Below are 24,799 nucleotides of genomic sequence, written 5' to 3' on the forward strand. Positions count from 1 at the left end.
CTCCTACACACACCCTGACTGGGGCCAGGGAGTGAACCTGCAACCCAGGTACATGCCCTTGAGCGGAAATCGAACCCGTGACCCTTCAGTACAGGGGCCAATGCTCTGACACTGAGTCACACCAGCCAGGGCCCACCAGGACTCTTGCTGAAGGCAGACAGGTGATCAGACACACTTGAGCATGGCCCAGGATGAAGAAGCTGATCAGATATTGGGGGTGGGTGTTCTTGCTAAGTTGACTCAGCAGGGTTCTTGTTAAAACTGGACTTTACAAGGAAGGGAACAGATGGGCCTACCTGAAGGTTCAGGAGCCTGACTGAAGTTTGGTCAAGCAAAGAATTAGTCACCGGCTACCCACTCTTGGCTGAGGTATGCACGTACCAGCAGAGTCCTCTGGAACTGGGACCAACCACACTGTGACTGGGTGGCTAAGGGGGAGAAAATAAGCTGGGTGGCCAATGGGGAAGCTGAAACAGTGGTTGCTGAGGGCAAGGAGGCAGATCAGAGTGAGAGGCAGGCAGAGGCCTGGGTGGCTGGCCTCCAGTGTCCACATCAGCCGGGCCCAGGAAACACTGCAGGATCCCTTCAGGTGGCCATGTTCCTGCTGAGGCAACTCACCCACCCCACCCACACCATGAAGGCCCAGGAGATGGAGGCCTCTCTCATGTCTGGTCCTAGTGGCGGAAAGACAAGACACAGACTACTCTTTGCAAGGCCCCTCTGCTAACTGTGGATGTTAGTTCTAAATTAGCAATGGCCCAGGGGTCCAACCAAGCTACTTCCTGCACCCTGGTGGGCTGCCTCCCACTGGGGCTCTGCCCCAAGCTGACCCTCTTGCCCACTTCTGCAGCAATGCCAAAAAGAGCTCACATCTCCAAAAGACTCAGCTGCCTGCAGAGGCTTGGCTTTGAACAAACATAGCTGGTTGGCACACGCACCTCCTCCCCCAACCTGAGGTCAGGGCTGGGCTGGCTTCACTGTCCCGTGTGCACACACCTGAGCAGCCTCCAGAACCAGCAGGGGACATTGCCAGCCATTTGTATAACATTACAACCTCCTGCAGGCTCTTTCTGAGAATCAGGGCAGGTCCTTGCTGCCTGGGGTAGTTCCCAGCTTGCAACAGAAAGGGCAGAAAGGGCCTTTGGTTGGTTCCTTTAAACTCCAATTCACAGCACCCACCAGCTGTGATCGCTCCAATTACAGGTTCAAAGATTTCTGGGCCTTAGAGAAACTTTCTGTCTAGGCCACCCTCCCCATTCAGCTCCCACGCACAAGCCCAGAAATCACGATGGAAGGGGACACCAAGGGTATGGCTCCTGGAGACTGGCCCCTTCCTTCCCCATGAGGTCAGCAGTCCCATCTCTGGGAGTCCCTGCCCTTCAAATTTTGCTCCCCACACTGCCCCTTGTCTTGAGTCCATGTCACATCAGAAAAATGCCAGCTCCCCAGACAGGGCTGGGCTTCTGTGAAAGCTGTGTCCTCACCCCACCCCGGTCCCAGAGGCCTTTCCAGGGCCCTGTCCATTCTCCCACTGGTTCCAGGGTCAGTAGTCACAGTAGCCCAGGTCCTACTTCTCCTGAGGTCAGAGGTCCCAGAGTGGTGCCCTGAGCTTGTGGAGGAACCTGAGGCCAGAAAGCTGCCCTGGGGAGGGTTCTCGGGGGGGGGGGGGGGCAGTGCTCTGAGTACATTACCCACCTAACGACCCTCTGGGGCTCTTACTTTCAGACAGCCAAACTGGGGGACAAAAGATGAGTCACCTGTCCAAGGCTATCTGTTCAGTGACAGGGAGCCAGGACCACGCATCTTCTCTTCTGATGGGTCCTTCCCACTGGGGTACCCCGGAGACAGACCAGACCCCAGATGCCCGACACACCTCTCACACACGGAGGGGCAAGGGTTTGAAAGAATTCGCTACCGCGTGTTTCAAAACCAGTGTAAGATGTGTCGAAGGAAAAGCCAGCAGAGGTTCGCTGGCTCACCGGGCGCGCTCACCTCTAAGGACCGCCCCAGCCCCAGTCCGGGAGGCCGGGACAGGCCCCGCACGCCCGCGCGAACGCCGGAAGCCCCACCCACCCTCGCGCCGCCCCCCAGGCCCGCCCCCCAGGCCCGCGCCCCGGCGCCAACGGCCTCGGAAGCGCAGCAGCCCCGCGCGCACCTGCGCGCACCCGCTCCGCCCTGCGCCCTCCGCGTCCCGCCGCGGCCACCCGGCCACGACCCCAGACTCCGACCCGTCCCGGTGCGAACAGGCCCCGGCCCGGACCGCAGGCCCGGGACCCTCCGCTCCGCCCCGCCCCGCTCCGCCCCGTGTCGGAACCGGCGCGCGGCGCGTCACTGGAGCGCGGGGCGGGCCGGGGGCGGGGCCGAGGCGGAAGTGCCCACGGGGCTCCGCTACCCGCTGTCCGGGACCTGCCCCCGCTCAGCTCTGCCCTGCTCTCTCTCGCAGCCGGACCCCGCCGGTCAGTGTCATGTGACTCCTGCCCCTGACCACGAGCCTGGGCCGAGACGCCTAGGAGAGGGTCAGGTCTCTGAGGAGAATCTGCAGGTGTCCCGGTCCCGGAGGATCCCCAGGAAGTTGTGTTCCCGGCTACTGTTGGGGGTAGGGAGGGGTTACCTGTTGTCTGACTCGGGATTGTTGGGGTCTGGGGCCTCAGGCGAGGTAGTGCCTGGGCTGGGGCCTCAGGACCAGAGCTGGAGCCCGTTTGCTCTCTTTCCCAAGGGTCTCCTGTGACAAGCTCGTTTGTGCCGTGTGCCATGGTGGTGCTGTGGGCCCTGGTTCTGGCCGTGGCTGCAGGTCTGGCCGCTGCCTACCCACCTAACATCGTGCTGATCTTTGCTGATGACCTGGGCTATGGGGACCTGGGCTCCTACGGCCACCCCAGTTCCACCACCCCTAACCTGGACCAGCTGGCCTCAGCAGGGCTGCGGTTCACCGACTTCTACGTGCCAGTGTCTCTGTGCACGCCCTCCCGGTGAGCAAGAGGGCGGAGGGGCCCTCACCCCGTGCCCACCAGACCGTCCAGTTCCTCTGGGTTCCCTTGGATTGCAGTGAGGGAGTCACAGTTCTCTGCCATCTCTCGGTCTCACGGACTCTGACCTGCTCTGCAGGGCAGCCCTCCTGACCGGCCGACTCCCAGTTCGGACAGGCATGTACCCTGGAGTTCTGGAGCCTGGTTCCCGAGGGGGCCTGCCCCTGGAGGAGGTGACCCTGGCTGAGATCCTGGCTGCCCAAGGCTACCTCACAGGGATGGCTGGCAAGTGGCATCTTGGGGTGGGGCCTCAAGGGGCCTTTCTGCCCCCCCATCATGGCTTCCATCGATTCCTGGGCATCCCATACTCCCATGACCAGGTAGGAACAGCCAGGGCCTTCGACTGCCCCTTGTCCACTTCCTACCACTACCCTTCCCTTGGCTTCCCAGCCCCACCCCACAGCCGAGACCCTGAATGGAGCTGCTCCCCCAGGGCCCTTGCCAGAACCTGACGTGCTTCCCGCCAGCCACCCCCTGCAATGGAATCTGTGACCAGGGCCTGGTGGCCATCCCACTGCTGGCTAACCTGTCTGTGGAGGCGCAGCCGCCCTGGCTGCCTGGACTCGAGGCCCGCTACGTGGCTTTCTCGCATGAACTCATGATTGATGCCCAGCGCCAGGGCCGCCCGTTCTTCCTGTACTATGCCTCCCACGTGAGTGACCCTGGCCCTGCACCCTGGGCTGCCCTGACCCCTGCTCAGTGCTAACTCCAGTCTCTGCCCCCAGCACACCCACTACCCTCAGTTCAGCGGACAGAGCTTCGTTGGGCGCTCAGGCCGAGGGCCGTTCGGAGACTCCCTGATGGAGCTGGACGCGGCTGTGGGGGCCCTGATGACGGCTGTGGGGGACCTGGGGCTGCTTGGAGAGACCCTGGTCATCTTCACAGCAGACAACGGGTATGCAGCAGAGGGGGGCAGGCACAGGTTGGCTCCTCACAGGCAGGATTCTGGGGTCTCTCTATCTTGACTGTTGGCCATGGACATAGTGGGATAAGGGATCTCAGAAAATGCCGCGTTATGGTGACTTACAGATACACTTGGGAGGCAGGTCACAGTGCATGGAAGCTGGTCCTAGGAGGATAAAGAGGGGACAGGCACCTGCTTGCCATTTCTGTGCATGTGACTTAGAAATCTGGGGCTGGGGCCACCGGATCGAGTCAGAGACGCTGATGACCACCTGTGTGTCCCAGGCCAGAAACGATGCGGATGTCCCACGGTGGCTGTTCTGGTGTCCTGCGATGTGGAAAGGGAACCACCTTCGACGGGGGCGTCCGAGTGCCTGCCGTGGCCTTCTGGCCAGGCCACATCACTCCTGGTCAGTCTTCAGGTCCTCTCCTGGGGGACCCCTGGCCCCACCTCCCCAATCCTGATGTTGAATCAAGTGACCACACAGCCTTCTGTCCCCAGGTGTGACCCATGATCTGGTCAGCTCCCTGGACCTACTGCCCACACTGGCAGCCCTGTCTGGGGCCCCGCTGCCCAACGTCACCTTGGATGGCATTGACTTCAGCCCCCTGCTGCTGGGCACAGGCAAGGTAGAGCCAGCAGGCCCACGCCCCACGCCCCAGGCGTGACTGTGTGCAGGTCACCTCTGTTGCCTCTGGGGCTCCTGGGTGGGCACATTCAAGGCCTAATCAGTGTTGGGGCTCTGCCCCATGACCCCCGACTTTGCCCTCAGAGTCTCCGGCAGAATATGTACTTCTACCCAACGTACCCCGATGAGATCCGAGGGGTCTTTGCTGTGCGGAGCGGAAAGTACAAGGCCCACTTCTTCACCCAGGGTAACTCTCTCCCCCCGCCCCAGTGACCCCTCCTGGCCCCAGAGCCTGCCCACAGCTCTTGCCCTGTGTCGTCCTCCCCAGGCTCCGCCCACAGTGACAACACACCAGACCCTGCCTGCCACTCCTCCAGTCCTCTGACTGCCCATGAGCCCCCAATGCTTTTCGACCTCTCTGAGGACCCTGGTGAGAACTACAACCTTCTGGGGAATGGGGCTGAGGTCGACCAGGAGGCTCTGGAGGCGATGAAGGAGCTTCAGCTGCTCAAGGCCCAGTTTGATGCTAGCATGACCTTCAGCCCCAGCCAGATGGCCCTCGGGGAGGACGCTGCCCTGCAGTTGTGCTGCCAGCCCAGCTGCATCCCCTGGCCAACCTGCTGCCACTGCCCAGGGATCCCACCCTGAGGGCCCCGGCCCCCGCCCTCCTGTGTCGGAGGCTCAGGCAAGGACACGGTTGTACCTGATAACCCAATAACACCAGCTGACACTTGTAGGTGTGATGACTCATCTAATCCTTGTGGTGGCCAGAGGTAGGTGCTGTTCTGCCTGTGGGAGAATGAGGAGACCGAGGCCTGTGACTGGCTGAGGTGACCAGCCAGTGAGGGGCCGGGCAGGGGTCTGCACCCCGGCATCCTGGCTCCCGTGATTGCAGGTCGGTTCCCCGGAGCTGCGCTGAGTGCCTGTGTGTGCCAGGAGCGGGTGGAGAGGGTGTGAGGGCGCCGCGGGCAGGAGACCCCCCAGGTGCCCAGCGCCCAAGAGCGGGTTTTCCTGGAGGTGCAGGGACCAGACCATCTTCGCTCTTTCCAGAAACCTGTTACAGGTGGGTGATGAGCGCACATCCGGGTGGGGATGAGGGAGCTGGGGGCCCACCGGACTCGAGGAAAGTGCATGAGCAGCTTCTGAGACACCCCCACCCCACCGTGACCCTGGCCCACCTCTGCCCCCCAAGCACTGCATTCCGGCCTGTGCACATGTTCCCTGGTACCTGTGACCCAGTGCAAGCTGTGCACCCAGCAAAGTGCCCTTAAAAGCAGGTTAGGTTTCCTTCCGTCCCTGCTCAGAACCACAGACTCAGAATAACATGCGGACTCCCTAGAGGGGCTGCCATGCCCGCCCAGCCCTGCCCTCGCCCCTCAGCCTGCCTGTCCCCTCATCTCAGGCTCTGCGAGACCCTCCTGATGACCCCCCCGTACCCGTGCAGTGGCGTGAAGCTCTTGTGGGTCCCCACGGGTGTGCTGGTGGCCGGCCACGTGTGCTCCCTCGGTTGTCTGAAGGAGAGGAGGGCCATGTGGGTGCACGGGCCCAGCTGGCTATGCCCTTGTTCCTGGGCCCCGACTTTTCAGTGGTGGGCAGAGGCCCTGGACGTTTGAGGTACAGCCTCTCCTTGTCCCAGAAGAGCAGTAGCCAGTCCCAGGCCTGGTCCAGAGAGTCCTGATTAGTGGAAGGTCAGGGGCAGTCTGCTGGGACCCCTGGGTCGTCTGGGGGCTGTGTGACGGTTCCACGTCCTGACCAGACATTGCGCAGCTGCTCAGCCTGTGTCTCCAACCGTCTACCTCCGGAGCTCACAATGTAAGAAAATAAACCCTGCTGTTGAAGCCGCTGCTGGTGGGTTGTCTGTTACTTGCGGTGGAAGGCAGCCTTCCTGGGATGGCGCGTGAACGGGACGTGTGGCGGGCACCTGTGCGTGTGCAGGGGGCTCCCCAGTGGGCCTGTGGTGCCAGCGACGATCGTGTTCTCCACATGTCTCTCCCACCACCTACCGTCTGGCTTGGGGGCTGCACTGACCGTGCCCTGAACCCTAGGGTGCCTTAGGGCCACGCCCACACGGTGGTGGTTTCCCTGGGAACCCACTGCTGCTGGCTTCAGGAGGGCCCACCTGCACGTGTGGTCGAGCAGAGGCACTGGTCTACCTGGGCTGGGCGTGCACACCCTGGCATCTGCATCTACTCTTCTGGGGGGGGGCCATGTCCTTGCCAGGTGTCTTGGTTCCAGGCTAAGGAAAGGAACTGAAGCAGGGGAACAATCTGAGCACTGGGCCCCAAGACCAAGCACTCAGCGGGGACTAAGTGGATGGGAACACCCCGTGCAATCTGCAGGCACCTCCTCCAGGCCTGTGGCCCCACCTGGGTAATAAACGTCACTTGGTTAGTTCACATGCTTATTTGCCACCCAGGGCCATGCATGGTGCTGGGACACAGGTCACCAGAGGGGACCCATCCCTGCTCCGTGGTGCCCACCATCTAGCAAAGATGAGCATGGACCCTGGGACCTCAGACATGTGATTTCCAGTGATGGGAGCCCGCAGCTCTGTAGGTGGGTGTGTGGACATGGCCTGGGAAGGGGCATGAGGGCCCCTGTGTGCTTCCACTGTTCCCCATCGTGACGGGGTGGGGGTGCAGACGTGTGTATAAAGCATTTGAGCTACACACACAAGATTCCGCACGACCGACCAGGGGCCGGGGACAAACTGCAACCGAGGTACGCGCCCTTAGCGGGAACCGAACCCGGGTCTCTCAGGACCGCAGGTCGACGCTCTAACCGCTGAGCCAAACCGGCCAGGGCAATATGTGCACTTTATCATGTCATGTGTGTTTTATGCTTCAATAGAAATAAAAACTTAACAGTGAAGAAGAAGGGAAGGATTTGTTTCTACAAGAGTGTAACCACTGGTGGGGGGAAATAACTGACCCAGGCAGGAGGCTCCCCTGTCCCCCGAGTTCAATCCCACCTCTGCACCCAGGGCTGGAAGGGAGCAGCCCTCCCACCCCCTGTCACTCGGGTTTGCTGTGATGCTTTTGGGAGTAGAAATGCGTGTTTGTTTTTTCAGGTGTATCCGTGCAGTGCACCCTCCTTGTGCGGGCACTTGTGCACACACACACTCACAGATGTGTGCACACACACATTCGTTCACGCTCTTGTGGCCCAACACTGTCACAATGTCCTGACCCTTCCCTTTCTTCTTCACAGTTGATTTGAAAACCAGCCCCTTTTCCTGTAAGTCTGACATCATCCTCTCCCCAGGGCTTCCTCGGCCCGTGTCCTCTGGAAGGAGCTGAGTGGGGACGGACAGACAGACATGCTGCTTCTGTGGGTCCCTCAGGTGTGTTAGGAAGAGGCCCCAAGGCACCCTCCCACCACCCGTCTCTGCTCATCCCCACTCGCCTCTCCCACAAGTGACCAGAAGGGGGAGCAAAAGAGGCCGTTTCCATGGAATATTTAAATTCGCTTCTTCTCAGAATGTTTTTCATTACAAAATGAGTGTGTGCTGTTAGAGCACCCCAGACAGTGCCTGCATCTCCACTGTCTGTGGAGTCTCGCACCTCCCTGCCCCAAGGGGGAGAGGGTGGGGGGTCACCTGAGTAAACACGCAGTCAGGGCCCAGGATTCCCCAGCAAGAGTGGGGACACTTTGTAAACACTTCACAATAAGGAATGAGCATGAGTTAAGATGCCTACTGTCCAGAGCCTGCCATCTTCCCGCAGCACCCACCTCCTTGTTGGGGTCCACTAGTCGGCCCCTGCCCAGCAGTGATCTCCAGGACATGGGGACCCACAGCAGGGCCAAGCCGCCCATCTCGTTCCCACTCTGTTCCTTCTCAACACTCTCCCAGTAAGATCTTTGGGGGGCAGCTTCCACAGGTTGGCTGCGACAACAGAGGCACATTATTTCCTAACCCAGTCCCACAAATGTGGGCTGCAGATGAGGACACGGTGCCTGCCAGCCAGGGAAGGTGCTGAGTGTTTGAGGCCGGGCCTGCTTCCTGAGACACCGAAGCAGAGCCCGGTTCCACCTGTGCCCCCCCCCCCCAGGGCCTGTCGTCCTGGCGAGGAGCCTGCTGACCTCAGCTCCTGAGCGTGGGGCTCAGGGTGGCGAGGGGCCAGGGAAGCCCATTCTCCGGGAAGTAGCATCTAGAAAAACCTAAGGGCACAGTGAAAAATGGTCGACTCCTTTCTTCTGGTTCTTTGTGCAGAATGTTTAAAATACCGGTTTTAAGATCTAAACAGACTGGCTGCTGCCCTCCCGCACACTCACGACACACACACCCACTCCCCGGCCCCGCGCCCCAGAGCGGGGACCAGCAACCTGTCTCTCCAGCCACTTGACTGCATGGGGGGGGGGGGAGAATCCCCAGTGGGCACCACAGGGACCCCTGGCCCGACTTCGGAGAGCACTGAGGGGCGAGGCTTCTCGTAACCCCACGGGCAGCGCCTGGGCACCTGACCTATCATGTGTCCCCCCCAGAAATACACAGGGTCACACCAAGCAGAGTTTATTGAGGTGCTGGACTGCGGGGAGTTTGCAGCGGCAAAGCAGACGCTGGTGTGGCAGAGCACGGGGCAGGGCACCCTCCTTCGAGCAAAGTCTGGGGCTTGAGGAGTATCCCCAAAGCCCTTCTGGGGAACCCCTCCCTGCTTCCCCCTGAGCTCCATGTGGGGCAGCGTGGGGGTCCCTCTCTTTGTCCCTGTGGTCAAGGATGGGGTGACCCCTTGAGATTCACTATAAAAATTAAAATTCCTTTTACATCACTGGGGAGGGGCGTGAGGGGCCACCTGGGAGCCTGGCTTTATCAATCACCTGGATGGAGCCTCTCCTTCCTCCACACCCCCTCCCAGCTCTGACCCCACAGTGAAGAGCGAGGGGAGAGTTTGCAGGCACGGGGCAGAGACAGACACGAGGAGAGGAGGCACACAGACAGACAGGAGATCACAGGGAAAGCGGGGGGCACAGCTCTCCCTCCCGCAGCCCCTGCCAAGCAAGGAGTGTCTGAGACTCCCCGGAAGGCAGGTCCCACGTGCCCCCAATCCAGTCCTTGCCAAAGCCGCGTGGCCTCTCAGATACCCCAACACCAGCTGCACCTGGAGCAGGAGTGTGGCGGGCAGCTACTCCAGGTAGATGTCCTCTGTGGGGCAGGCGTAGTCCAGGTGCTCCTGGTAATACTCCAGGAAGGCGCGGCTGGGGAGACAGCAGCAGCCACCTGCCACTCAGGGCTGCCCTCGGCTTCCTCCCGCCCAACTGGGCCCGCCTGGCTCCCCCAGAGGTCACTCCCCAGCCGTCCTGGTCACTACAGGCCCCACGCCCCAATCCCCCCTTGACCGCCACCCAGGCAGTGTGCCTGCCCCTTCCCACTCCCAGGGTCTGCTCCCAGCTCCCATCCCAGTTCCCACCCACCTCTACTGCTTCTCACCTGACCTTCCCACTCAGGTCTGCCCAAACTCTGCACCCCACTCCCCAGTCCCCAAGGCCCCCAAACCTCACCTCCCAGCCCATCTCCCCAGGCCAACTCCCTTATCGGCACCCCTGTGCCCGCCCACCCCCACCGGACCCCCCCAATCCCTCTGACCCACTCACCCCACACTCTGGGCCACGGGCCTCATCGACTCCTGGGAGACAAAGACATGGCAGGCAAAGCGGCTCAGCAGAGGGTGTTTCGTGATGAAGCCAAAATAGCTACAGGGGGTCAGCGTGTGGGCATCAGAGCATGGCCACTCACCTCAGGCCCCCCAGCAATCTGGACAGACAAGGCAGCCACCGAGGGCTCCGGCGGAGGATGGGGATAGGAGAAATGTGTGGGTCCCATGACTCAGGGACTCAAAGGCATCTTTTGGGTCCAACCCCAGCATAGGCACCACTGAGGAGTTATGATCCGTGTTAACTTCTCCACAGCGGGGGTGTCCAGCTGCTGCTTCCTTCTTCGAGCCAGTGCTGTGGCCCCCACCCGGAGCCGGCGCTGGGCCACAGACCACAGCGAGGCCTCACCCAGCCCTGTCTCAGCTGACCCCTGCCTGGTCTGTGTCACCTGTCGCCCTGAGCCTGCCCAGCCCCACCTCAGGTCCTGCAAACAGCTGCTCTCTGAGCTCTAACGTGGGCTGGGCAGCGGCCCATCACCTGCGAAACCCTCTTCCCGGAGCAGAACCTCGCACCGGCTGCCCTTCATCTAGTCCCTGTGCAGCTGTGGTTCACCTCTGCCTTTCTTTTCACGACGTCAATGGAAAGATTGTCCAGAGAGGCCCGCAGCACGAGATTTGAGACTCCCCCAACTGTGGCCAATTCCACCACATCGACGGAACTGGGACTGCGTGGCTCCTCCAGATAGGAACCACGTGACGGCCCTGTGGCCAGCAAACATGCTCCTGTGGTTCACGAACACGGCACGGCCTCCGACGCCATGGTCAAACACTCAGTCATGGTCACCGAAACTTAGATGCCGCTTACCAAGCACCAGGCACCGTTCTGCCTCGTTAGATTATTCACTCACAGGAACCTCACAGCAGCTCTGAGACGAGAGAGCCTCAGCCCAGAGAGGGTTGGAAACCTGCCCGAGGACACACAGCCAGTCGGTAGCAGGCTGCGATCTCCAAGGCGACATGCTGCCTCATCCGAACAACACGCCCGCACACACCTGCTCTGACCAGTCGCCTGACGCGCCTTCGTAAGTGTGTTCTCACTGTCAGGGACTGGGCTGAGTGCTGAAGGAACAAACATTAGGAAGGGCTCCCCTCCCCCACTGCCTCCACATCTGGATCCAGAACCACTGGTCTGACCCCCCTTTTCTCAAGGAATTGCACCTGGGCCACTGTCTGGCCTGGAGGCCCTAGCTGGGCAGCCAGTTTCTCTCCGTTGAGAAATAACGGTGTCTTTTCCCCTCTGGTTGGCATCATCCTCGGCCCCTGTCCACATGTCTGGTCTGAGCCTGGGCACTGTCCAGCTGTCCACCCCTCAGAGCAGCGTCCAGACGGTGGGTCCTCTCACACCATCTAACCTGGCTGACCTGCCGAGGGCGACACCCCCCCAGCCACAGAGAGCCGGCCCAGCAGCTCTGTGTCCTTCCTCCAACAGCCCACCGAGTCCTCGTGAGCCCTGGTGGGGCCTGCTCTCTGGTTACCGCCTCCCCTCCTTCGGACATGGGGACGCCGTGGACAGCAGTTGGTCTGGGCAGGAAGCCTGCACCCCACACCCGCTGGTGACAATGCTGGCACTGCCCCTCCCCTCTCACGCCCGTCACTTCTCTCTGCCTGGCTATCGCATTCCCTCACGGCCGCAGTTATCCACCTGCTCCGAGCGGACACCTTCCCTCCAGGTCTCTCTCCCACACTCCAGACCCATGTGACCATGGCTGCTCAGTCCCCCTGCACCTGTGGATGAACGCTGGGTCCCCAGGCTGTCAGCACTTCACTTGCCAGTGGTCACATCTGCCCATTACCCAGATGGCACGTCAGCGGCTACATCCAGGCAACCCAGGTCCTGCCTGTCCCACCTCCCCAGGGCCGCCACAGCACCTGGGTGCCCTCAGCAGCCACCTGGCCTGCACCTAGGTCCAGCCACTCTGCAGAACCAGCTGGTCAACCTGACTGTGTCACACTGTGGCCCCAAAGCAAAACAATGGGATCAAGTACAAGCTCCTTGGCATAGTCAGAAGGGCACAGGTACCCGCGTCCCTCCAGCCTCACCCAGCTACACCCTGAGACCCCTGCTGCCCCTCACCCACAGCCTGGGCTCAGCTGCCTCCTTGGAAGACCCACCGCCACCTACTTGGCCGTCCAGAATGCAGAGTGGTCTTCAGTCGCCTCCTGAGTCCCAGCCCCACCACCAACCACAGGTCTGCTCACTGGAGCCCCATGCGGGTGACCACCAGACCCCACAGGCCTTCAGCACTCACTTGTCTGTGTGCCTGTCTGTCTGCACCCCCGGCCAGACAGAAGCCTGTTTGATCTGTGTCTCCTGAGCCTGGGGGCAGCCTCAGGGTTGGGGACTCTGGGGGAGGCTCTCACCAGCTGTTGCGAGGGTGGCAGCCGCAGAAGGAGATGTTCTTCATCTGGAAGAAATGGCTGCAGTGCTCGAGCTGGGGCAGGGGCAGAGACGCCCATTAGAGGAGTCATCGGGGACACTCCTCCACCCCTGCGGGATGCCCCAGGCGGGCCCCCAGCCTCCCCTGCCTCAAGCCCCACACCCCACCTCGGGTCCACCGCTCAGACTCAGCTTGACCCCCCGAAGAGATATCTCCAGGTCACAGGAGGCAGGAGGACGCAAGTGGACCGTCAGTTTCCGGGCAGTGGCGATCTGGGGAGAAGTCAGCGGAGAAGAGGGGCTCAGGGGCCCCCCTACTGGTGGGACAGTTTAGATCAGTTCGAAGGTCCTTGGCCCTGATCTGGAGCACGTGAGCAGGGTCCGGGACACTCCTCAGTCTCGGGACCAGCCAGTCACCCCTCTGCACTCACCCTTCCTTCTAACCTGGTAGCCCCACCCCGGCCCCCACCACCCCAGCTTTCCCTGCCTGTCCCCATAGCCTGGATGGGGGCGTCTCAGGGACAGGGCTGTCCTGCTCCACCAGCAGATGACTGCTGATCACTAACTGCCCGCTGAGTCTGTGACTGAGTGAGCAGATGACCCCTAGGAAGGCTCAGTGAGAGCCGGTCTGGATTTTCACGCAGAGGAGGACGGGATAAAGGAAGGCGGAGGCCCCACTGAGCCCGCCAAGGGACCCCAAGGTGACGGGGGACAGCTGTGAGCCCTGCCCAGGCCTCTGAATCAGGGTGGGGGCCTCCCCACAGAGGTCTGGCCCCTGCAGGGGCTGGCAGCCTAGGAGGCGGGGTGGCCCCCTCCACACTGACCTTCTGCATGGCTGCGCACAAGATGCCATTGCCCTGGTGACAGGGCACCTCCACAGAGCCCAGGAACTGCACGTCGAAGCGCTCCACCCAGCAGGGGCTCCGTTTGCTCCCTGGGGGTTCACAAGGGGCCCAGGTCAGAAGAGTGGGGGGGCCTGAGGTGACAAGCTGTCCCTTGGAAATGGAGCCTCGCCCAGCTGGTGTGGCTCAGTGGTTGAGCATCGACCCTGCACCAAGAGGTCACTGGTTCGATTCCCAGTCAGGACACATGCCCAGGTAGTGGGTCTGATCCCCAGTGGGGGCCATGCAGGAGGCGGCCAATCGATGTTCTCTCTCATCGATGTCTCTATCTCTCTTCCTCTCCCTTCCTCTCTCTCTCAAATCAATAAAGAAAAAATGTTTTTTAAAAAAAGAAAGCAAGAAAGGGAGCCTCACCCAGCAGGTCCTTGGCAGGGCCGGGCACCGCGTGGGCGTAGAAGGCAGGGAAGACCCCACGCTCCCCCGTGCGCATGTTGAAGCCGCGGAACCAGAAGTCGTCCTCCTCGGCCTCCACCAGCACCGGGTCGTCCACATCCAGCTCCAGCTCGTCGGGGTGGCGAGGGATGAATCTGCGGGCAGGGAACAGGCGAGTCACCGGGAGGTAGAGGGCTGCTGGCTTGTGTCCGCCAGAGTCCGGTGAGGTCTGCGTACGGACCACGAGAGGGAGGCAGTACCTGAAGACAGCCCGATGGGTTTGCTCTCTCTCCTCCCCGTTGACCAGACAGGAAAAAAGGCCGAAGGACTCAGTGCCTGAGAAACAGACAGTAGACAGCCACTCAGAGGGGGAGGAAAGTACTTCCAGGCTTGGGCAAGTTCCCCTCCCCCACATGTCTGGTCCAGAGCCGGGGAGGGAGGCAGAGCAGCCCCCCCACCTCTACCCAGCCTACCAGGGGCCTGGGGGAAGCCCGCGGCCCCTCCGGGGTGTAAGAGGGCCATGCCCAGCCAACCACTCCCAGACTGCAGGCTGCCCTGGGCCCCCTGGGGACCACCTGGCATCGGGGCCACCCCTTCTCCACCTCCCACTCACTGGATGACCGAGATGTGCTGTTGACGAAGACGTTGAGGAACTTCTTGGAGAAGGTGAGGTCGGGGCTGTCTGGGGAGGCGCCCTCCGGGCCCTGACCAACACCCAGCAGGGCAGCCCCCGCCTCGTCCTCGCTGGCCTCGCCACCACTGTCCTCCTCACTGTCGTCGCCCAGGCCGGCGCAGCGGCGCAGGCTCACCAGCTCCAGCTGCGTGTGCTCATCCACCACCAGCGTGTACTTGACTGCGTCATACACCAGCGAGGCATCCAGCGGCGCCTCAGGGCCTGCGCCCCTGCCCCCCGGGGGCCCCGCTTTGTCCTCGGCCTCCTCCTCCTCCTCCTCCTCCTCGTCTTCCTCTGAGCAGGCAGCGGAGCAGGCGCGGCCGGGGCGGGCAGCGCGGCCGGGGGCAGCCCACAGTGGCGTGATGGTGTCGCGCGTGGGGTTGCTGAGGAAGAGGCAGGGCCCGGGCTGTGCGGGGCCGGGCCGAGGCGCGGCCGGGGCGGAGGGCGGCGGCCCGCACAGTGTCTCCATGTCCACCAGCTCCACGCCTCCGGGGCCCGCAGCCTCCGGGGCCCCACCAGCCGGCGAGGTGGGCTCCCCAGGAGGACGCAGTGCGGGAGACAGGCACTGGCCAGGGCAGAGGATGGGCGAGGAGCCCTCGGAGATCATGCGGCTCACGAGGTTGCTGAGCAGCCAGGGCGAGTCGGCGTCCTCACTGAGGTCCGGCTCCGACTCCGAGCCTGACTCATACTCGCTGTTGGTGTCGTCGGGGCCCACGGGTAGGAAGGCAGGGCGGCGCGGGGGCTCGCCGGCAGGCTCCGGCTCCGAGGCAGGCGATGAGGCCTCCTCGATGGAGTTGGTGAGGTGCGAGGAGCGGCCGCTGCTGCTGCTCAGCTCCAGCTCCGTCTCCGAGATGGACGATATCATGCGCCCCAGGCGCGCTGCCCCTGCGTCCTCGGAGTCAGAGCCTGGCGAGGACAGCTCCTGGCTGCTGCGACGGCCCCCACGGTCCCCACTGGAGCCGCTCCCCAGGTCAACCTCGATGCCAGGATCCGAGGAGGGCGAGGCCTCGTTGGGCGCTAGGGGCCCCACAGGCCGGTTCCCTTCACAGTCACAACCTGAGCCCACAGGCGACTGTGTCCCCCGGGGACAGGCTTCAGCGGGCGGGCGAGGGGCTGGTGGCTCTGCGGAGCAGGGATGGGGCATTCGTCAGCCAGCCCACCATCCTCCCGTTCTCCCTCCCTTGCTTCCTTCCCCTCCGAGGCCCTGCTCACCTCCTCGGAGGGGCTCCTGAGGGGATGAGCACAGCGCTGTCTCCTGCCAGGAGCCTGGAGGCACTGGGGCAAAGCCACCATTGTTGTTGTTCAGGGAGTCCTGCGAGAAAGACACAAGAGGCGCTAAGCAGAGGCTCCAGCTCTGGGGGTACGGTGGAGGGTGGAGTGACAGGCTGCATGGGCAGCACAGTCCCCCATGATGGGTCTGGGTGCTCACCTGGGCTCCCAGTGTGGTCAGGTGGAGTGTGGTGGGCCGGTGCTTGTGGGGCTCCTCCAGGGAGGGGGAGGGGATCAGCAGCTCCAGAGCAGGAGCTTCTGAGTGGGGTCTTCCCCCTGCCTTGTCCTCTCCTTCTTCCTCTCCTTCCTCCTCGTCCTCTTCCTCCTCCTCCTCTTCCTCTTCATTGTCATCGATCATCTCAAACTCCTGGAAGTCATCCTGGAAGGAGCAGATGGGGTGCGGCTGCTCCGAACGCCCCAGGGAGAGGTTGTCCTGCAGGAAGGAGAGACAGGGCCGAGCTGGGAGACAGTGTGACAGTGACTCAGGGCCCCAGGTGTCAGAAAAGGGGAAAGCAGGGAGCTATAAGTCAGAGGCAGAAACCTCCAGGTCACTCTGCTCCCCAACAGAGCAGTTTCGGTTTTTCTTTAATCTGCTTAAGATACCTAAGGATCACTCTGGTTCTTGGTAAGAGCCCAAATGCCTAAGCCTGGGTGACAGAGATTCTCAGAGTGGCCCAACCCACTGCTGGCCTCATCTCACCCCAAACCCCATCACATTCGACACCACCACTCTTTCCTTCGTAACAGTGTGATACGATTTACAATTACTAGACAGTGTTTGGCCTGTCCCCTCCACCAAGCTGCAAAGCCCCACCAGGGCAGAATGTCCATACTGAGCACTGGCATACTCTACAGCCAAGAACAGGACCCACCCATGGCTGGAGCTCAGTAAATATCAAATGAATGCATGAAGGAAGAGACAGCTGGCTTGCACCAACCTCAGGGCCTCTGACAGAGTTAATCCCTTTGGGGCAATTTCTCTCCTGTTCCCTCCTATCTCCCTCATCAGCCCAGCTCCTGCTAGTCCTCCCTAAGGGCATGCTTCTGTGCCATTTCCACTGGAAGGTCTGGCTGGGTTCCCCATCCCTTCTCACTGCACCTTGTGTCCTCCAGGTGAAGCCCAGTCCTGACACTCAGGCAGCCATCCCTCTGATATGTCTTTCTCCCCTAATAAGTTATAAGCTCCTGCAGGCACCAGATACACCTGTCTTGTTCTCTCAAGCACCTGGAGGCCCCTGGCACTTGCCACGTGGCAGTTGCTCAGACATGTTCCTGAATTAATGAAAACAGAAACGTGGAGAGACAGGAGGAGGAGAAAAGAAGGAAGGAGATAGGGGAGAAACAGCTGCAGGGGTGGAGACATGAGGCAGAGAGATGCAGGTGAGGACAGGGCTGGGAAGGAGACAAGGTGAGCTGGAAGGGGGTAGATCTTTCTGGGAAGTGCTCTGAGCACAGAGGGCACCCAAAGCATAGGAACACCTCTGCTCCCCCATGCTAGCCCGCTGATGGGGGTCTTGTAAGGACGGATGGGGAAGACACTGTGTGTAGGCCCTACAGTCTGCTAGAGAAAAGAGGTTTGACATCCAGAAAGAACCTAGACCAAGAGACAATGGGAGAGGGGGCAACCAGAGGCTCTCTTGTTTCAAGGCTGAGCTCAGACCCACCCTAAAACCCCAAGTGAACTCTAAGGGGAGCCTAAGGGAGGCTCTCCCTTGAGAGGGTTTTATGCTCCAGTCCCTCCCCACCTTCTCGCAGTGGTCCGAGTCATAGCTGAGGCCCAGGCCACAGTCATCGGTGATCTCAGACAGGTCTTCATCGTCAAATTCTTCCAGGCTTATGTCCTGAGGAGGCCTGGAGAGGAGACCCAATCAGAGAGCAAGGACAGGGCTCCTGCGGGAGCCGGCAACCCTGGGTGCCCAGCCTGGGATCTGGGCCTAGGAGGGGCCAAGGGAGACCCAGTTCCTAGACCTCAGGGTCTCCACAACCCCCAACTTCCAGACACACATGCTGCCATCATTGTGAAACCCAAGCTCTGTTCTCCAGGGGACTTTCCCCAGGATCTGAGCCGTGACCAGCCCAGAGGGGCCGCTTGTCCCCTCAGCCCTCCTCCCAGTCCTCCTCTGTCTGCTCAGCCCCGGCCCCTCTGGATCACAGCCTGAGTCTCAGGGGAGTCAGCCTGAGCAGAGTGGGGGAGGGGGAGCGGAGGTTGCAGCAGCAGCAGGAGAGGGAGGGGTCGAGCCCGTTCTGGGAGCCGAGTCTGGCTACTTTGTCTCTCCTCTCCGCCCAGGGCAGGCCCTCTCCCCACGTCGGCCCCTTCCCCCAGGACGCCCGGCTGGATGTCGGCGCTCCCTCGCTGCGCCCCGCAGGCCAGGCCAGGCCGGGCCTCCGCCAAGGAGAGGCCCCACAAGGCCAAAAGGACACTCCAAGCACAGAGGGGTGCTCGTGTCCTGGCCAGGCAGGCTGCCCCTCAGGGGCCGGGCCGAGCCCTCACCCTGGAGGAGTCAGCTGCAGGGCTGGGTGCGGCGCGGGATCCCAGGGGGAAATTGGGGGGGAGGGGAGCGGCGGGGGAGTCATCGGGGCTGGAGGCCGTGGATGAGGGAAGGACAAAATGGACAGACCCTGAACGGAGGGCGGGAGGTCAGAGTCCAGGCCTCGGGCGGCGGGGGCCGGGGCTCGGTCCCGCGGCGGCGGGGTGGGGCGCGCGGCCGGAGTCCGGCTCCGCGGGCGGGCGTACCTGCAGCCGGGCGGCGACAGCGAGTGGAAGGTGGAGAGAGCGAACATCTCCGCGCGGTCCGCCATCTTCTCCGGAGCGCGCTGGGGGAGGGGCGCCGCCGCTCCGTGCGCCCCGCTCACCTCGTGACACGCCCTGCGACACCCCGCCCGCGACACACCTCGACACCCCGCAGGACACCGCGGCAGCGGAGCGCGGCGGGGGAGGGGAGCCGAGGAGGAGGCTGGGGGCGGGGCGGGGGCCGGCGGGCCGCTGGTTGGAGGACGGAGGATGGCTTGACGGAGAGGCTCTGGTTGGGGAAGGATCGGTGCGTGGTTTGTTTGGGGGGGCAGGTGAGAAGCGGATTGGCGGAGATGGGAGATCCGGCTCGGGTACAGGAGGGTCTTCGGGTGGGCACAGGCGAGAGTGACAGGCCACAGGGAGGCTCCTGCGCCGGGAAGTCGGAGGAAGGCGTCACCCTAACCTCTGGTGAACTGCGCGGGGGGAGGGGTTGGTGGCGTGGTGCGCCCCAGCGGCTGCACAGGACAGCTGGGGTCCTGAGCCTGCGGCGAGGTGGTTCAGGCCCCCTCCCTGGGAAGGGCGTGCAGAGGGGCTGGAGGAGCTGTCCGCCCTTGGGTGCTGATCGGGGCGGGAGAGCTGTCCGCCCTTGGGCGCTGATCGGGGCCGGAGGAGCTGTCCCAGAAAGGGTGCTGACTGGAGAAGAACACAGACATCTGCTGAGGATGCTGATCCCGGCTGGATTCAGAGTGGACCACAAAGAGGATGCTGATTGGGGCTAAAACTGAACTTCCAGCACATAGTGCAGACCATACAGGCTGGACAGAGGTATTGATGGGCACTGGGTACAGTTAACCCAGAGGCTGTGTTCATTCAACTGGAAACATTTTCTCAAGCTCCAGCTATGTGACTGGCATTGTTTAGGGTACGAGCTGTGTGAGGAGAGCAATGTCTGAAATGGAGCTCAAGAGTTGGGTTTGGTCAGGGTCATCTGGCGTTGGAGTGAGGGAAGGACAGGCCACAGCTATAAGGAGAGCTGACAGAGACAGGTTAGGAAGACCTTGTGTAGATTTGGCTAAAGCAGGAAGCAGGAGTTCCAGCAAGAACGCAATGAATTTATGTACCCTGACATTTCTTTGTCTAAATTATTTCTGTAGAAAATTATTTCTGAGGGAAGGATGATGTACTTGAGTGATTAATGCCTGGAAACCAGGGCAGGAATTCATGCTGTTGGGAAGAACAAGACCATCCATTCTCTGGGTGGCAATCATCCCAGCCCAGAGGGAACAGCCAGGGGCAGACCATGCTCTGTTTTGCGCCCCTACAATCTATATAGATTTTATCTCAATTACAGTGTTTCTCTAATAATGGCATTTATTCGTTTGTTTCCCTCCCTAAAGACTGAGAGTTTCAGGAGAGCAGAGATACTATCTTACCTATTTTTAAACCTCCAAGCTCCAATCACACTGCTTGGCACCAAGTAGGTGCTCAGCAAATGAATGAATGAATGAATGAATGAATGGGTAAATGAGAGGACTTATGAGCTCTACCAGATCTGGGGCATTAAATTGTTGTCATTATGCTGTCTTTTCAATTTTAGAACCCCTAAAAATATTGCCATCTTCTGAGGAGTCTGGACATATTAACCACTCCCTGACTATCTCCACAAAACTCCAGATCTCTTCCCAGAATTCAGAGTTTTGACCCCAACTTCCCAGATTTTCTCGTGATCCTGAGTCTTGCCATCTAACTGGTTAACTTGAACATTTGCATAAATGACCCATCCAATGCCCTGGTCAGTCAGTTCCTTAACTTCTAATCAGTCAACAGTCTTTGGTTCTCTTGACTCCAGTGGTCCTCCCATAAAGACCTCAGGACTCACCTCCACCTGGGACTGCACCAGCCTTGAAGCCTGACATCCCTACCGCCCACCTCAGATCAAAGCTTCTCTCCCCTTCCCTCCTCTTATCAGATGATTTGCGCCCCCCCCCATGAATATAAAAATCATGAAGTGGGGGTCTCCAACTCCCATTTTTTCTGAAGTCTTCCATATGTCTCCAGAGCACAGAAGGTCGCCATCCGTAGGGTCTTTGTCTTGCCATCAAGTTTATGAACATGGACAAGTTACTCAATCCTATGTACCTCAGTTTCTTTATCCGGACATTGATGCCATGAGGGTCACATGATACAGCATGTGTACAGCCCCAGGCATGGGCTTATTTATGATCAAGGTTCTTATTCATGATCTATGTTCCTCCTCCCCCTGCTGCTTACACTCGGCCCATCTCCTCCCAAACCCTCAGGACTCTGTTTTTTCCGGCTCAGGGATACATTGACAAAAAGGCAAAATCTCTTTCCTGAAGGGGTTTATGCCCCTTACCTCTTGCACATTTCATTAAATTTACATGTGTTACCTCATATGGTCCTTAGAGCACCCCTGTATGGATGAAAGAACTAAGGTCCACAAAAAGCTGGCCAAGCCCTCCTGACATCCTCTTTCCTCAAAGGTGGGCCCCAAACACTGTTGATTTTCCTCCTGCATTCCTGACCACCCACTGTCCTCCCAGGCTCCATTTCCTTTGCTTAAATGACAAGTCAAGAGGTTTTGACTCCACCATTTTCATACTTTGGTCTGTGCTGTTGTATAGATAGTAGAAAACAAAACTGCCCTGGCTGGTTTGGCTCAGTGGTTAGAGCATCGACCCACACACCAAAGAGTCATGGGTTTGATTCATGATCATGGGCACATATTTTGGTTGCAGGTTGAATCCCCAGCCCCAGCTGAGATTGTGTAGGAGACAACCAATCGATGTCTGTCTCACATCGATGTTTCTCTCTCTCTCTCTCTCTCTCTCTCTCTCTCTCTCTCTCTCTCTCTCTCGCTCCCACTCTATCTAAAAGTCAATGGAAAAATAGCATTGGGTGAGGATAAACACACACACACACACACACACACAAAACTGACTCTACCTGTATGGGAAAATTGGAATAACAATGCAATTTCAGCCATCCCGACCACAGACCCAACCCTAAGAAGTCAGAGGACATTTTCTGACAATATTCTCAAAGATTAGAAAACTAAATGCAAACCATCTGTCTCTGATTCTATTCACATAGTATAGAAAGCATTTACATGAAATAAAAACGCCAATAGCTAAAACTGTAAAGAGAACTATATAATAAAGATGAAAAGCTTCAGAGCTACACTTTGTTGGGACGCTGGCGTACAAATAAGTTCACCACCTCCTGAGTCTTGATTTTAAGCATCCAGTCCTCTGACCATTCCTCTTATTTCTCTTGCTCTCTTACTGAGTCACCACCACTCTCTGACTCCAGGTACTATTCTGTGTAGCTAACCACTGGCTGGTTTAGTCAATTAAACTATTATATACCATTTCACTCTGCTTAGTTTTAAGGTTGTACATCCAGAAAGGACTCCAGTGAGTTCTTGTCTGAGGTCCCCCCTGTGGTTTGGCTATAGTCAGAGCTCAGCTGTGCTGAATGTCCCAGATGGCTCGCTCACAAGGTCGGCAGTTGATCAACACGAGGCCTCTCCAGCATGGCAGTCTCGGGGTCCTCGGACTTCTGACACGATGGCTGGCTTGCCCAGAGTGAATGTCCCAGGAGGGCCAGCTAGAAGCTGGCGTTTTCTGATCTAGCCTTGGCAGTCTTATGACATCACTTCTGCTATACCTATTGGTCAAAGCAGTCACAAACCCATCCATATTCGAAAGAGGTTACAGATGCCACATCTCAATGGAAGGTGCATCGCCCTTGCTGGTTTGGCTCAGTGGAAAGCATCAGCCTGCGGACCAAAGGGTCACGGGTTTGATTCCTGGTCAAGGGCACATACCTGGGTTGCAGGTTTGATCCCAGGCCCCAGTCAGAGTCATGCAGGAGGCAACCAATTGATGTGTCTCTCTCACACTGATGTCTCTCTCTCTCTCTCTCTCTCTCTCTCTCTCTCTCTCTCTTTCCTTCTTCCACTTCCACTCTATCTAAAAATCAATGAAAAGATATCCCATCCTCGGGTGAGGATTAACAATAACAACAAAAATTAATGGGAGGAGTGTAAAGAATTCAGGGCCACATTATAAAAACTGCCACAGTGCTCGCTTCAGCAGCACATATACTAAAATTGGAACGATACAGAGAAGATTAGCATGGCCCCTGCGCAAAGATGACACGTAAATTCGTGAAGTGTTCCATATTTTTGAAAACAATATGGTGTGACCTCAAAAAATTAAAAATTGAACTTCCATTTGACCCAGTAATCCCACTTCTAGGAATATACCCTAAGAAGCCTGAAACAACAATCAGGAAGAATATATGTACCCCCATGTTTGTAGCAGCACTATTTACAATAGCTAAGATCTAGAAACAGCCCAAGTGTCCATCAGTAGACGAATGGATAAAAAATGCTGTGGTACATATACACAATGGAGTACTACGCAGCTGTAAGAAAGATCTCTTATCCTTTGAGACGACATGGAGGGACCTGGAAAGTATCATCCTAAGTGAAACAAGCCAAAAAGAGAAAGACAAGTATCATATGATCTCACTTATTTGTGGAATATAATGAACATAGCAGTCTGAGGAATGGGGTCGTCCCAGAGACGTGGAAGTGGGGTACAGACTGACAATCCCCAGAAGAGGGGGTGGTGGGGAAGAAATAAACCACAGAACTTATATGCATGTATGCATGAACAATGGACATGGACAACAAAGCTGGGGACAGGGCAGGGAAGGGGAATCAGTGGGGAAAAAAGGAGAAACATCTGTAACAAAAATTAATTAATAAAAAAAAACTGCCACAGCCCGGCTGGTGTGGCTCAGTGCATTGAGTGTCATCCCATGGACTGAGAGGTCCTGGTTCAATTCCAGTCAGGGCACATGCCTGGGTTGTGGACTTGATTCCTAGTAGGGGGCATGCAGGAGGCAGCTGATCCATGTTTCTCTCTCACATCAGTGTTTCTCTCTCTAAAAAAAAACAACAGGAAAAAAATGCCATAGATCTGCATTCCATTGACCCCCTTCCCCTTTCTTATTGCTTGTTCAAGTCCCTGGCATGAGATGAACACTCTCTCATGCATCATCATGTTCTCCTTTTCTGGATCATTTCCATCAGCAAACAAGCATAATCTAACATTAAAATAAATGGCATATCCTCGTCTCTGCATAAGGAGTACAAAGTCATGGGGTTTATAATACTGTTATGCCTTTTTTTAAAAAGAACAAAAAAAAAAAACCCTTCTTCTGGTTTAAGAAAGAAATCTCATGAATAATTACAGCATTCAGAAAACAGATTTCTGCCAATAATTAAAACTATTATGACAATGGCCCCAGCCAGGTAGCTCAGTTGGTTGGAGCGTTGTTCCATGAACTGAAAGGTTGCAGGTTCCATGCCCGGTCAGGGCCCATACAAGAGGCAACCAATTGATGTTTCTCTTTCACATCAATGTTTCTCTCTTTCTTCCTCTCCCTTCCTCTCTCTCTAAAATACAGGGAGAAGAAAATATGACAATGAATTGGAGTTGAAGTTTTTTGAAGCGAGTGTTACTATTAGGACACAGCAACAATCTCTGAAATCTAAATGTCTTAAAAGACTCCTTCATATAAAGCACATGCCCAAACAGTTTTATCATAATTGAACACAGAACAAAATGGACATCTTTACTCTGGTCTTCTCAGCGTCCTGGTCCCAAACAGGACTAGACTGGAGACTTCATGATAATTAGCTCTCTGACATGAATCCCAGAGAAGTTTCTGTTCACTGTGATAAGTGCAAAGGGGACACCCCGGTAAAGCATTCCAAGAAATATCAGGCTGAGGAATGTTTGGTAAGAATGGCTTCTCAAGTTCCCCCAGTTCCTCCCAAAGATACACTGAAGTTGGTGGTGACAGTGGTCTACCTGACCAGGGAGAGGTCCTGGTCTTTGTATTCAGCCAACCCTTACCCCTGCTTGGTAAAAATTAGAAGCACTTGTTGGAACAGTCATCTTGGGAATGAAGGACATAAGGGCCAAACAGGACAAAGGGAACCTGGATCCTTAAGGTTCATGTAATATAAGCCCAGGATTGGCTTTCTCTGAGCTGTTACAGAAGAGAAATAAACATCTCCATGTTAACTGCCTCCAATTGTAAAGGTTGTACACTGAGCAATCCAGGGACCACGCTGAGTGCATTCTGTGCCCAACCACACACCACATAACTAAAATGTCCCTTTTATTTAAAAGTCACAGTGATTCTGCATCTTTGTGATTCACGGC

General features: G+C 58.2%; 2 protein-coding genes and 1 non-coding gene across 3 annotated transcripts; 2 read left to right on the forward strand and 1 right to left on the reverse strand.

Annotated features, from left to right (window-relative positions):
* Positions 1–2,442: 2,442 nt before the first annotated feature.
* Positions 2,443–5,278, forward strand: ARSA (arylsulfatase A). Its single transcript, XM_036278218.1, has 9 exons — positions 2,443–2,596; positions 2,717–2,969; positions 3,106–3,346; positions 3,460–3,678; positions 3,752–3,921; positions 4,215–4,339; positions 4,432–4,559; positions 4,703–4,805; positions 4,887–5,278. The coding sequence occupies exons 2-9, from the start codon at positions 2,752–2,754 to the stop codon at positions 5,204–5,206; spliced, it is 1,524 nt and encodes a 507-aa protein (XP_036134111.1). The 5' UTR covers positions 2,443–2,596; positions 2,717–2,751; the 3' UTR covers positions 5,207–5,278.
* Positions 5,279–9,070: 3,792 nt separating this feature from the next.
* On the reverse strand, positions 9,071–18,634 carry MAPK8IP2 (mitogen-activated protein kinase 8 interacting protein 2). The gene is made up of 12 exons (XM_036278217.1): positions 18,537–18,634; positions 17,548–17,653; positions 15,963–16,235; positions 15,746–15,845; positions 14,474–15,655; positions 14,121–14,196; positions 13,843–14,015; positions 13,411–13,520; positions 12,755–12,859; positions 12,571–12,641; positions 10,151–10,249; positions 9,071–9,754 (listed from the first exon to the last, which is right to left on the reverse strand). Exons 1-12 carry the CDS (start codon positions 18,599–18,601, stop codon positions 9,682–9,684), a joined length of 2,433 nt encoding a protein of 810 aa, XP_036134110.1. The 5' UTR covers positions 18,602–18,634; the 3' UTR covers positions 9,071–9,681.
* A 4,004-nt stretch (positions 18,635–22,638) lies between these two features.
* On the forward strand, positions 22,639–22,745 carry LOC118641202. Its single transcript, XR_004961564.1, has one exon. It is a non-coding gene; the product is annotated as a U6 spliceosomal RNA (small nuclear RNA).
* Positions 22,746–24,799: the final 2,054 nt, after the last annotated feature.

Source organism: Molossus molossus, unplaced genomic scaffold, assembly GCF_014108415.1.
Source record: "Molossus molossus isolate mMolMol1 unplaced genomic scaffold, mMolMol1.p scaffold_m16_p_26, whole genome shotgun sequence".
Classification (NCBI taxonomy): domain Eukaryota; kingdom Metazoa; phylum Chordata; class Mammalia; order Chiroptera; family Molossidae; genus Molossus; species Molossus molossus.

Excerpts from the sequence above, each read along its gene's own strand:
- ARSA (XM_036278218.1), top strand. The coding sequence starts at position 2,752 with ATGGTGGTGCTGTGGGCCCTGGTTCTGGCCGTGGCTGCAGGTCTGGCC. Across the intron at positions 2,970-3,105 it reads TCTCTGTGCACGCCCTCCCG|GGCAGCCCTCCTGACCGGCC; the intron begins GTGAGCAAGAGG and ends CCTGCTCTGCAG. Across the intron at positions 3,679-3,751 it reads TCCTGTACTATGCCTCCCAC|CACACCCACTACCCTCAGTT; the intron begins GTGAGTGACCCT and ends CTCTGCCCCCAG.
- MAPK8IP2 (XM_036278217.1), bottom strand. The coding sequence starts at position 18,601 with ATGGCGGACCGCGCGGAGATGTTCGCTCTCTCCACCTTCCACTCGCTG. Across the intron at positions 17,654-18,536 it reads CTGTCGCCGCCCGGCTGCAG|GCCTCCTCAGGACATAAGCC; the intron begins GTACGCCCGCCC and ends TCTCCTCTCCAG. Across the intron at positions 10,250-12,570 it reads TGCCACCCTCGCAACAGCTG|CTATTTTGGCTTCATCACGA; the intron begins GTGAGAGCCTCC and ends GACCCCCTGTAG.